Source organism: Elgaria multicarinata, chromosome 10, assembly GCF_023053635.1.
Source record: "Elgaria multicarinata webbii isolate HBS135686 ecotype San Diego chromosome 10, rElgMul1.1.pri, whole genome shotgun sequence".
Classification (NCBI taxonomy): Eukaryota; Metazoa; Chordata; class Lepidosauria; order Squamata; family Anguidae; genus Elgaria; species Elgaria multicarinata.
In genome coordinates this window covers 11,358,123-11,371,382 of record NC_086180.1, presented here as the reverse complement: position 1 = coordinate 11,371,382, position 13,260 = coordinate 11,358,123, and the positions used below count along the sequence as shown (strand labels likewise).

Below are 13,260 nucleotides of genomic sequence, written 5' to 3'. Positions count from 1 at the left end.
TTCCTTCCTTCCTTTTAATTAATATTATTTTATTTTTATTTTTGAGAGAGAGAGAGAGAGAGAGAGAGAGAGAGAGAGAGAGAGAGCACAGCTGATGCACAACCTAGTTTCCTGGACTGCAGAAAATGGCCAACTGACTCATACACTTGGCTTTCTTTGTTCATATGATTTTGGAGCTTCCTTTGAAGGATTCAGGGTCACCAGATATTGGGAGATGTGATGGAGGAATGGGATGGGGTGGGGTGGGGTGCAGGGAGAAAAAGAGGGGAAGGATGGATGCAACTGGAAAGTGAACCTGCACTTTTCCCCTTCATTTTAGTTGTTGACATATTAAGAGTCTTGGTTTTGGAAATTTTGCATGCACCATGGTGTCTGGAACAAAGCAAAGACACAATTCCGCCACTTTCATTAACTCCTTCCCCTTTGGTTTGCTCTAAGTTTCATCTTTCCACAGTGGGAGGCCTTGGAGGCTGCCTCCTGTCACCTTGCTTCTCAATTTTCTGTGAGGTTCTGTGCGGAGCATGAGCACCAGATGAACTGTTGTTACTTGCCACAGCTGGACCAATATCTAACAAGGCTGAGGAATTGTGGGTAAGGAGATGCCCACTTTTGGTCAGTGGCTGATATGGCATTGAAACAGGCCCAGAAGTCTTGTTTCTTGCAGTGTTTTGAACTCTCTGTTGAGGTGGATCAGCAACTCTGGCATGACTGTAGGACGGAGGAATAAGCGCATGTGTATCTTCTTCTACCAAGGACATCCTGCCCAAAGCACCTTGTCTCTCAGGATGAGGAGGGACTAAACCAGTAGGAGCAACCAAAGCCTTGGGTATGACGATGGGGTTAGCCATGATGTCCTCTTCAGTTTCCGCAGCTTCGCTAAGGAAAGGAGGTGGAAGGGTGCTGCTACGTTTGCTGCAAGATTCGCAACACAGCTTTTTATATCCTGGGATGGAGCAGTACCGGGCGAGCACCTCCATCTGGCAGAAGATAGATTTGTCTCCCTGGCAAGGTTCATCTGGAAGACAAAATCCAACATGAGTTAAGACGACATCTTGTTGAGAAACATGGCTTCATTCTAAAGGAGTCTGATGTTGTACGGATCACTTGTAGACCAACACATGGGGCCAGTAGTAAATATTAGAACTGAGCTCTGAAGACACATTTAATTTATTAGGTTATGTGTGGAATCCAGACTTGTTGTAAACCCATGGAAATCAATGGGACCCAAGTTAGATTTAAATCCTATTAACTTCAGTAGGTCAATAAGGCTGGAACTAATTGAAGGGATAGTTCCAGACTATTGGATTCCTTCCTGACAGCAATTCTCTTTCTTTTCTCCTGTGGATCCATCAGGAAAAGTCTTGTTATATCTGGACACTCACTCCATACAGCAATGAAGCTTTTTTTTTTTGTTCTTTGAAAAGTTAAACTATGGATAGTCATCACATCTCTCACATTCTGTGCCTTATTGCTTATACATGAGGGATCCTGCAACATTTTGGCTAGCAATGGCAAAACTCAGCTGGACTCACTTCACAAAGGGCTTGATTCTAATCAGACTGAAATAAAATTCTTTCAGCTTGGGTCTAGAGAAGTTCCACGCACCCCACAACAGGAGCCATCTGTGTGTACCTCTTTCCCATTCAGATGTCCCTGGCAGCAAGGTTGATAGAAATTTAGGGACTCTAGAAGGAAGATGAAGGACCAAGCGACCTCCATGCCCATGTTTCTTGGTGGCCTCAGATGCTACATTCTAGGCTCTGTGGCCTTATGGAGGTCTAAAGGATCCCCACACACAATGCAATCCCACCCCACTGCCAGGAAATCATGACAGCCCATGGCCCTTTGGAGGCAGGTCCCAATGGTGGAGGAGTTTGGTCTCCACTTCTAATGAGCTTTGGAGGTTTGGGGACAAAACATTGAGAAAGTTGTTTGTGGTCCATTTTTTAGGACGGGGGTGAGTGATGAACAGTGTCCTTCCTGGAACATATGCATAATTGGGTAGTAGCAGAAAGTGGAGGTTGATGAGGAGCAGAAAGGGACTTATCCATTCAATAGGCAGCTGCCTGCAGCTCTTTCAGGAAACCAATTCAACAGCCCACCACTGCTCTCCTCTAAGCTTAACCACATTTTGCTCAAAGTTCAAATGTATATATGGAGAACCTGGTGAAATTTCCTCTTCATCACACCAGTTAAAGCTGCAGGTGGCCTGCCCTCTTTTAAATCTGGTCACAGTATAGCTGCAGTATAGCTCCTGCAGCTTTAACTGTTGTGATGAAGAGGAAATTTCACCAGGTGCGATATGCATACAAATGACACCTGCTGAAATTCCCTTTTCTATGCAACTGTTAAAGATACAGGAGCCCTGTCCTCCTTTCCATAGGGTCACCCTATCTAAACCCCAAGAGCTAACACACAGAGATCCCTAAGAGTACCCCAAAAGTCTCCAACAATCCCCTCAGTCCTTCCCTTATATATCACTCCTCCACCCTCCCCAGACATTCTAACTCCACCCACTCAGGCCAACATTCTAAAACCAACAGACTTACATTTGGGAACTGACTTGTGGGGTGTAATGCCACAATGACCTCCTTGGAGTCAATGTGGTTTGGGGAAATGGTGTAGGAAGAAGGTTTTTTTTTACGAAGTCCTTTTGCAATGCCGTTACCGTGTTCGGAATCTTCCCTGTCGTCAAGGCTGTGTTTCCCATTGAATAAAAACTGTGGAAGGTCCCATCACGGGTTTCCCCTCTCCCATAATCCCAGGACACAGCGCGTAGTTAATCTATGGAATTTGCTACCTCAAATGTAGCGATGGCCACCCATTTGGATGGCTTTATAAGGGGATTGGACAAATTCATGGTAGGTATTGCTATCAGTGGCTACTAGCTAGGGTATGGCTATATATGCTATCTCCAGTATCGGAGGCAGTGTGGCTCTTTATACCAGTTCATGGGGAACATGGGTGGGAAGACGCAACTGCACCCATGTCCTGTTTCTTGGTTTCCTATGGGCAGCTGCTTGGCCACCGTGAGAACAGAATGCTGGACTATTTAGGCCTTTGGACTGATCCATCATCACTCTACGTTCTCAATGCCCAAAGTTACACATGGTTAGGCCATCAGCCTCTTCCAGTGGATAGCAATATGGTTACAAGTGAGGATGAATGAAGACTCGTCTGTTCGCCTTCAAAATCATTGGCAAGCAATCAGTTTGAGCACTCACAAGACCTTTGGGTTCTTGCAAAACCACTTGCAAAGCTTTAGACCCAGGCCATAGCTAGACCTAAGGTTTATCCCTGGATCATCCAGGGGTCAAACCTGTTCATCTAGGTGACACACAGGGGATCCAGTGCTCAGGCAGGGGCGAACCCTGGATGATCCCAGGATAAACCTTAGGTCTAGCTGTGGCCCCAGTTTCACCTTGGCTTTGGGAAGGGGAGATGAAGTTCCTCCAAAGGGGGTGGGCTCCATACCACACCCTCAGCCTCTTAACTTTCCACTATTTAATGTAATATATAATTGCTGAGGAACCTGCGACCTTATAGAGGATGTTGGATGCAGTAGCCTCAGCCAGCTTGGGTAATGTTCAGATGTGATGGTAGGCCAACAATATCTGGAAGGCTATATCTGGAAGAGCCAGTGTGGCATAATGGTTAAAGTGTTGGACTGGCAGTTGGGAGATCCGGGTTCTAGTCCCCCACTAGGCCATGGAAACCCACTGGGTGACTTTGAGCGAGTAAAAGACTCTCAGCCCAGCCTACCTCACAGGGTTGTTGTGGAGATGATAAAATGGAGAGGAGGAGGATTATATACACCACCTTGGCTTCCCTGGAGGTAAAAAAATGGTGGGATATAAATGTAATAATAAAAAATGAAGGCTGGATATAAATTTAATAATAATAATAATAATAAAAAAATACTATTTCCCAGGCCCTGTAATAAAGTGGTGTAACTCCCTGACGTTGAACAGGGAGAAATTAAGAGGCCAGGGAAGGTGGCATTTCATTTCAGATTAAAATCCAAGCAGGAGTAGATTTTAGGGGCTTATAAATCTCATCTGTACAGAATTCAGACACCCACTTATTATTTAGCTGCTTTCCTGGGTGAAAAAGAACTTCTGCTCCCATTTGTTAAAATGTCTCATCGCAGCAAAAGGAGGAGGTTGTGACAAAGGACCCTGATCTTGCAACACTGGCTTGTTAGCTGCTCAGCATTACCTTGGCACTGATCTAGAGAGAATCCTGGGATGCCCAGAGGGTGCTGCACTCCCTTTGTTTACTCTGAGCCAAGAATGAATAGGCAGAGTGGATTGTATTAGAGGCCTCGTCGCTTTCCAAAGAGATCGATAGGTGGGAAAATGCCTTTTCACACAGAAGAAAACACTGCTGTGAGTGATTCCATTTTGTTGCAGCAGGCCAGTCTCTGCTTCCCTCTAGCGCCCAAATGGTTACAGAACTCCTGAGAGTTCAGTAGGTTTTGCATGAAAGTCCATCTCTTGTTCAGGGCCCATTTATGCAGACTCTATTAAGTCTGCATAAAAAGGCCCTTCTGTTCATCTATAGTAGGTTCACCTTCAGTAAACTCTATCTATCTATCTATCTATCTATCTATCTATCTATCTATCTATCTATCTATCTAATCTTCTGCTGCATCATCCTTTCCCAACCTGACACCATGCAGTTATCTTGTATTTCAACCCTCCATCATCCCCAGCCAACCTGGGGAGGCAGGGGATGATGGGAATTATACTGCAACACATCCGGAAGATTCCAAGCTGTACTAGATTGTCACCAGGATCACTTCTTGATCATCCCAGAGTGCAGGACACGGAATAACGGACTCAAGTTACAGGAAGCCAGATTCCGGCTTGACATCAAGAAAAACTTCCTGACTGTTAGAGCAGGAGGATAATGGAACCCATGACCTAGGGAGGTAGTGGGGGGCTCTCCCACCCAAGAGGCAGCTGGACAGCCATCTGTCTGGGATGCTTTAAGGTGGATTCCTGCATTGAGCAGAGGGTTGGGCTCAATGGCCTTATAGGCCCCTTCCAACTCTACTATTCTATGATTCTATGACCTTCAACCCTCTAATATTCATTAATTCATTTGCTGTATTTATATCCCACCTTTTGTCTAAGGAGGCTAAGGCGGCATACATGATCCTCCTCCTCCTCTCCATTTTATGCTCACAACAACACAATTAGGCAGGTTACATTGCAAGTCAGTGACTGGCTGAAAGTAACCTTAATGGCCAAGTGGGAATGAGAACCCAGATCTCCCGACACCCAGTCCAAGATTCCAACCACTACACTACGCTGGCTCTTTGTGGCAGTGCATCAGGACTGTGTTTAGGGATGGGTGAGTATTTTGTTTGGTTCTTTTGTTGGTAAGAACACAACAACAACCTCAAACTTCTTTATCAGTGGAATAGAAAGAACTTAAATGGGATAGAAAGAAAGAACTAAGAGCTTGTTCTTGGGTTAATGGTATGGCTGGTCAGGGAAGAGACAAGCCAAAGTTTCTGATTCACATCTAATGCTAAACAAACGATGGAGGAATGATCCGTGGATTATTTAGCCAGGTCTGACATCTGTCAGGGATGCTTTAATGTGGATTCCTGCACTGAGCAGCAGGTTGGACTCGATGGCCTTATAGGCCCCTATTATTCTGTGATTTTATGACTTGAGCAGGCACAATGGTAGTGTGCACCAATATGCTGTTTTTCACATTGACCCAGAGTTTAAAAATGCTCTTTGCATTGTCATTACATGTGAACTGGCCCAGTAACTAGGGATGGATGGACTCGCCGGCATCTGACTCATCAGATGCTCACTCCGCTGCCATCCAGCCCTGCTCGTGGTACTGCGTGCGCTTCTTTGAAGCTTGGTGAGCATCCGATAATGTTAGGATCCCATCCGCCCTTGTCTGGAGCCTCCATTGCTCATAACAATGGATGCTCCAGTTATTATGTATTTTCCCTAATGAGTGAATGGTGTCCGTAAATGCCCCATTTACCAGGGCTGTGCTCCGCTTCTCTTCGGTTCAGAGAAGCAGTAGCGAGACGGCCTGATTCTCCTCAGGAAAAGGCGGAGGCGAAGAGAGTCGGGGGGCTGTGGATTGAGGCGAAGAGGATCGCCTCAATCCGGAGCTCCAGATGCAGGTAAGTGGGGGGGGGGGAGGGGACGCATCTGGTGCTGCCGCCACTGCTGCAATTCCTGCGGCGATGGTGATGGAGCCAGGTAAGGGGGTAGGGAGGAGGGAGGCTTACCTGCATCCGTCACGGGCTTCAATTGAGGCCCCGTCTGAAGCCAGAAGTGAAGGCCGAGGCCTCTTCCGGCTTCAAGCTGGGGCCTCAACTGAAGCCCACGATGACAGACACAGGTAAGGGGGTGGGTGGGTGGCTTATCTGGTGCCGCCGCCACCATCTATGCAGCGACGGCGGTGAAGCTGGATCTTGCTCCGTGGAGCGGAGCAGGGGACGGGCGGATTGGCCCAAAGTGGATCGGGGGGTCCATGCACAGCCCTACCATTTACGCAACAGGGGAAATATGTAATTTCCAGAGCCTCTGTCTTTGTGCCCAATGGAGGCTCCAGACAAGGGTGGACAGATGCCGGGTTCTCCTGTCAGTTTATGCTGTGCCTGCATGAGCAAAGTACTAGTTGAAGCAATTGCACTCACATTCAAGTTCTCCACATTGCTATTCTATGGATTGTTGCTTATACAATTTCCCTCTCAAGCTTCATTTGATTTAGAGCAACAGCTATTAAGCATAATACTCCTAGGAATCATGATTCATTTCCCCCCACTCCTATCCTTGCTGAAAGCAGTTTTACTTCGAAATATTTTGCTGGTGCAACAACAGCAATAACCTTTTCACAATAAATTTGAGTTGAGCCACAGATATTTTCAGTGGCTTTTATGTCTACCTCTTGCTTTTGTGCATCCCTTTTCTTTACTGATATTATTACCGGTGCAGCAGGATGGATTCAGCTATATATCCCTTTCATTCATATTATTCCCGTTATGATATTACGATATGAAAGGCCTCTGCAATCTCCTCACCTACGGTGACCTTTGAGCCCAAATGAAAAGACTTATGGGATGCTGAAACCCATAATGGGTTTCTATTGGATCCTACCGTCCGTGTAATCAGTTTTGCTGGGGATAGTGTGTAATCAACGTTTTGCTAAAGAGAGACGATCTTAGGTTTCTTACTTGTGCTTGGCCAAAATCCCCCCTCACTTTATGAAACTCTTTGCTCTCCCCCTACAAAATAGGGTTGGCTTTGGCAGAGGAGGTCCACATTTCTTAGAAAGATTACCTCCTCCCCTCACCACCCCAATCCAATTTTTAAAAAACCTTGTTGTGTCTGCTCCACTCATAGTGCATGACACAGCATTTCATGTGGGCTGGCATCTTACCGTTCCTGGGAGGTGGTCCAGAAGAAGGCCTGGAAATGCACTACATCATAGAGTCATAGAATCATAGAATATTAGAGTTGGAAGGGGCCTATGATGCCATCGAGTCCAACCCCTTGCTCAATGCAGGAATCCACCTTAAAGCATCCCTGACAGATGGCTGTCCAGCCGCCTCTTGAACGCCACCAGTGCGGGAGAGCCCACAACCTCCCTAGGTCATGGGTTCCATTGTTGTACTGCTCTAACAGTCAGGAAGTTTTTCCTGATGTCCAGCTGGAATCTGGCTTCCTGTAACTTTAGCCCATTATTCCGTGTCCTGCACTCTGGAAGGATCGAGAAGAGATCCTGGCCCTCCTCTGTGCGACAACCTTTCAAGTATTTGAAGAGTGCTACCATGTCTCCCTTCAATCTTCTCTTCTCCAGGCTAAACCTGCCCAGTTCTTTCAGTCTCTCCTCATAGGGCTTTGTTTCCAGATCCCTGATCATCCTGGTTGCCCTCCTCTGAACACGCTCCAGCTTGTCTTTATCCTTCTTGAAGTGTGGTGCCCAGAACTGGATGCAATACTCTAGTTGAGGCCTAACCAGTGCTAAACAGAGGGGAACCAGTACGACTTTAAGAATTGTATTTGTGGAAACATTCTCTGTACCCCAGCCCTGGACCAACTCTTATCCTGAAAGAAGACAGTTTGACTTGGTGACAATTCTTAATTTTTTTTTAATGCAACACAGCCCCAGGCTTTCTCTCGGTCCCATGCCCAGAAAAGGAAGGAACTTAGCCCACACATAATGCTTTCTCATCCACTACGAGCAGGGTGGATGCAAAAAAAAAAAGGGGGTGGTGGTGGAAAGGAACCTTCAGCTACATCATATTTCCCCAGTGGCGGGTCATCTTTTTTCTTTTCTTTTTTCTGTGAAGGGTGACATTCCATCAAGGGTTATCTATTGGGTGTCACACGCCAGTGGTAGGTGGGACCAGAGCCAGTGATGGGTGGAGCCAGAGCAAAAAAAGGGGCAGTGCCAATCTCTTTTTGCAAACTCCTTTTTTCTCTCTTTCTAACTTTTTTTTAAAAAGTTTTTATTAGTTTTCCAAAGCAAAATTAACAGTGAAAGAAAGAAAGAAGAGAAAAATAAGACAAATAAGAAAAAAGGAAATAAATAAATAATAAGAAATATGTTGAATTTAAATTGAATTATTGTCAGAGGGTAGCACTCTGAAGTGCTATTCATATTTTCCCACTATGTCTTTACAATCCAAGCCATATGAGGAATCCGTCGACTGCTTAGAAATTTTCTTTATAATTCTTTAGTGTGTCAAACTTACGTTTAGTCTCTTTTCCATAACCTGAGCAAAGGCTTTGACAAATACCGATGCGTATGTCCGTGATCTGTATACAGAATACAACCCTGCCATGTTTTATAAAAATCAGATGCTTTGTCTCTGCCTTTAGCTAAGTGCAGTTGGTATTTCTCTGCCATGGCTCCTTGCCGTAATTCCATATATTATGATTTCAGTGTTAGAAGTTCTATAGTTTTCAAACTTTTTGCTCTCTCTCTTTCTGTGACCCCCTTTTCTTACTTTCTCTAACCTTCTTTTCCCTCTCTCTGCTCCCCCCTCACCCTCCACACCCAGTGGGCTTCTAGGGGACAGATCACACTCTTGCTAAAAGTCTGAACTGATTACTTGCAGAAGGTTTTTGAAATTTCACTTTCCCATCTGGGTTGGAGAAGGGATTAATTCTAGAAGAAGAAGAAGGAGGAGGAGGAGGAGGAGGAGGAGGAGGAGGAGGAGGAGGAGGAGGAACAACTCCAGCAACAACTTATTCTAATAAAATTTTAGTAAGCCATCCCATAAAGACAGGAATAAGAAACACAACATGGACAATGATTTACAAGGGCACACTTAAATTCAAGGGTAGGTGTCCTTGTGTCCTCCAGATGATTTGGACTATAAGTCCAGAGAACCCTTGACCATGCTGGCTGGGGCTGATGGGAGTTGTAGCCCAAAACATCTGGAGGGCCCCAGATTCCATACTCATGCTCTACATGATTCGGATTTCCATTGAGATTTTATTCTATAGTACACAGAAATGGGAGGATCTGCCATATTTTGAACTCGCACAACTCTTGGTACAGTCATTTGCACCAGTTTCCAGATGTTTTTGTTGCTTAACTGGGTCCTAAATTGAAGATGCCAGATAACCTCATCCTGATGCAGCCAGGGGCAGCGGTTTTCTTACCGTTACAGGGAGCGAGCTTGCAAACTCTCACGGATTCTGGTTTTTCTCCATTGCATTGGTCACCAGTGCGGCATAAAACCTGCCTGGATTCCGTTCCTTCACCGCAGGTCACAGAACACTATGGAAAAAAGCAACAAGGCACTAGGAAGACAAGAAACGAGGCTTCTGCATGCATTTCCCTAAATGGAGGACAAAAATGTACTGTGTAGGAGTTTCCCCTCTCCAATTCTGCTACTGGATACATGGAAACCTTTTTAGTAAGCAAAAATCTGTCCCAACAGCTAATGAGGAATGAATTTAGAGCAGGGATGATGGACCTCTTTCTAGGGATGGATGGACCATGGACCATGCAGCGGCTCATCCAGGGAGCCGCTGCATGGTTTGCATGCACCTGATGAGCGCCCAGCAGTGGCCTGATCCCTCAGCGAGCCATCATTTTGTGAAAACAAATGGCTTGAGTTTTTCCGTAAAAGCCATGATGCCAAAATGGCAGCTGTAAAGGGGCCATTTGCTCAATATTTGGTTTACTGCAATGTGTTATTCATGGGGCTGCCTTTGAAAACCATCCGGAAACTTCAGCTGGTACAAAACAGGGCAGCCTGTTTACTAACAGCGACTGGCCGGCGAGACCACATCACGCCAGTCCTTTTACAACTTCATTGGCTGCCAGTCCAGGTCCGGGCCCAATTCAAAGTGTTGGTATTAACATTTAAAGCCCTAAACGGCTTGCGGCCAGGTTATTTGAAGGAACGCCTCCTCCCATATGTATCTGCCCGGACCTTAAGATCATCTACAGGGGCCCTTCTCCGTGAGCCCCTGCCAAAGGAAGTGAAGCAAGTGGCTACAAGGAGGAGGGCTTTCTCCGCTGTGGCACCCCAACTGTGGAACGAGCTCCCCAGAGAGGTCTGCCTGGCACCTACACTGTACTCCTTCCATCACCAACTGAAGACCTTTTTATTTTCTCAGTATTTTAACACCCAATTTAACTTAAATTTAAGCTTTGCTGTTTTAATTCCGTATTTTAACTTATATCAATTTCTGCTGTGTGGTTTTATCCTCGTTGTGCTTTTTATATTGTATTTTGTATTTTTGTTTTTAGACTGTTGGTTGTTTTATTATGGTTTTAATTTTTGTGAACCACCCAGAGAGCTTCGGCTATTGGGCGGTATAAAAATGTATTGCAGGGGTGAACAGACAAGGCTTACGCATGCATTTTTCCATTTCCATTTTTACGCCTGTAATGTTGTGTAAAATGGCGCCTTACGGATGCCATTTATGCAACATTACTTTTAGTGAAAAACCTTAGCCACCGGTATTTGGCAAAATGGTGTCTTGGCCAGGGAATGGATGGTCATTGAGTGCTTGTGGACTGCCCGGCTTGATTAATGGGTCCTATAAGCCCATGGTGGCTTAGGTACAGAAGGCTGAGCAAGGGGACAGTCCATTGGACTCAACCTCCCTCTCAGACTCCTGCAACATCCCTACCTCTTTCGGCCCAAGGGACATATTCTATTTTGCAGAAGTTTCGAGAGGCTGCATTCCAGTGGCCGTGGCGGGAGCACAAAGTCAAAAGGGAGTTTGCATTCTGTTCTGGGAGATGTGAACAGGGTAAGATCTGATCAAAACCAAAATGAAACAAATTCCTCATACATCCCTAGTTAACATAAGCTCATAAATAAATAAAAAAAGTCCAAGAATTTGCATTTCAGATTTTGCTGTTTCTTGTAGTAGGCATACAACACTGTCCCTGTAATAATCGGTATCACATTAGTTCCAATTACTACAAGATTTCTGTTTTCAGCCTTGGGAAGGACTGTATGAGGCATTTGTTTCAGTTCATATTTGATCTGGATTTACCCAGTTCACACCTTCCAAAGCGAACATATACTCAGACACAATCTGCAGTTGAACTCCACACCACACATTTCTGAGCTTGCAAATGCACTGGACAGCATACGTACATCTGAAAAATGTGCGTGAAAAAACACGTATTTTTGAAAATTGTGCAGAAATAGGCTTTAATCAGTGGGAGGAGAATTTGTATATTTCAGAGATGTGCACAACTCATGCGTACATTTGGAGAAATACACAATAAAATATGTATGGATTTTCATGAAAAAAAGCAAAACAAAGCTTGCAATCTAATATGGACTCAAGTCTCAGTGAAGTTGGAGATGAAATTTGGAGTACTTCATTGAGTTCTGTTCTTGCTGACTCATCCCTAGCCCTGGGATAGGAGCACCTGCAAAGAACAGCTGGATCTGGATTTTTTTTTAAGTCAATGATTTGGCTACAAATCAAATACGGAAGATTCAGGATGCTTACTGGAGTCCATGGCCAGGTTTTCCACTGAGCAGGACATGGGGCTCTGTTACAAGGCCTTCTACTCTCCGGGCGATCCCTGTTGCAGTACTTGAAGTGAACTGAGCGGTTTGCACCATCATGAAGCACCTGAATGCAACGCACGGCACGGATCTGATAACCAGAAGTCCCACAGGTCTTGGTACAATGCTCCCATTCTTCTGCAACCCAGCTGGGGTGGGAAAAAGAGAGAAGAGGTATAACACTTTAATAAAGCAACCTGCTCAGAAGACTTCCATCCAGTATCAACCTGCATCGCCTACACAAATATTTTATGATCCATGAATGACTGAGTTTTCCTGATGAACAAGTTCTGCAGAATGAACAGAGAAAAAGAGTTTGAATAATATATAACTAGAGCTGCATCCAATTTGATATATAAAAATGAAATAAGATTGGACTTGATATATAACCTTTGAAAATGTTATATTATTTATTGCTTTGCTTTGCCTGCTTTCTCTTTAAAAAAAAGATGCAAGGTGACTTACAAGATTAAAACATAGGAAGTTTAAAACAGAATGTCCAGGAAAAAATCCATAAACCGCCGTAAAACACCACTGACAGCCAAATTCTTCAACTGATGTATATAAAAGCCTATGATAACGCCATGAAATCTAGGGGTTTCCATCATTAGGGAATCCAGCCCTTTGGAGGCTCGAAAGATCCCCGCTGCCTGCCTGGCTTGGCTTGCATTTGTGAGCTGAGCTGTGGGGTTTCCCCAGAGCCTAGGAACTATCCTCAAGGTTTTTGTTTCATAAAAAAGAAATTTGTGCAAAATCCGGCTGCAAATTGTGTGATTTGCAGAAATCACACAATTTGTGCCCACAATTTGTGTAAATTTCTTTTATCAACCCCCACCCTTCCTGACAGTTAGAGCAGTACAACAATGGAACCAGTTAGCTAGGGAGGTGGTGGGGCATTCAAGTGGTGGGCCACACTAGGGGCATTCAAGAGGCAGCTGGACAACCATCTGTCAGGGATGCTTTAGGGTGGATTCCTGCATTAAGCAGGGGATTGGACTCGATGGCCTTGTAGGCCCCTTCCAACTCTGCTATTCTATGATTCTATGATTCTGGAAAATCCATGAGTTGGCCTGACCCGATGCAGTTTTAGTTGGGCCAGCTCATGAGTAAGCAAGCCAAAATCCGGCAGGGGTAGTTGGAGAACTACTGAAAGTTCGATGAATTTCCTCCCCCAGATGGGTTTCTCCAACATCTCTAATCAAATGCCTGGGGACAGAGAA

At 45.0% G+C, this 13,260-nt stretch overlaps 1 protein-coding gene across 1 annotated transcript in view; it reads right to left on the bottom strand.

Annotated features, from left to right (window-relative positions):
- Positions 1-239: 239 nt before the first annotated feature.
- The window catches only part of ADAMTS3 (ADAM metallopeptidase with thrombospondin type 1 motif 3), a 168,986-nt gene continuing 155,965 nt past the window's right edge, over positions 240-13,260 (bottom strand). Inside the window, exons 23-25 of the mRNA XM_063136071.1 lie at positions 11,982-12,189; positions 9,657-9,774; positions 240-1,015 (exon numbers count right to left, since the gene is read on the bottom strand). Coding sequence (XP_062992141.1) covers positions 441-1,015; positions 9,657-9,774; positions 11,982-12,189 — 901 coding nt within the window. The 3' untranslated portion in view covers positions 240-440. The remainder of the gene's footprint in view (positions 1,016-9,656; positions 9,775-11,981; positions 12,190-13,260) is intronic.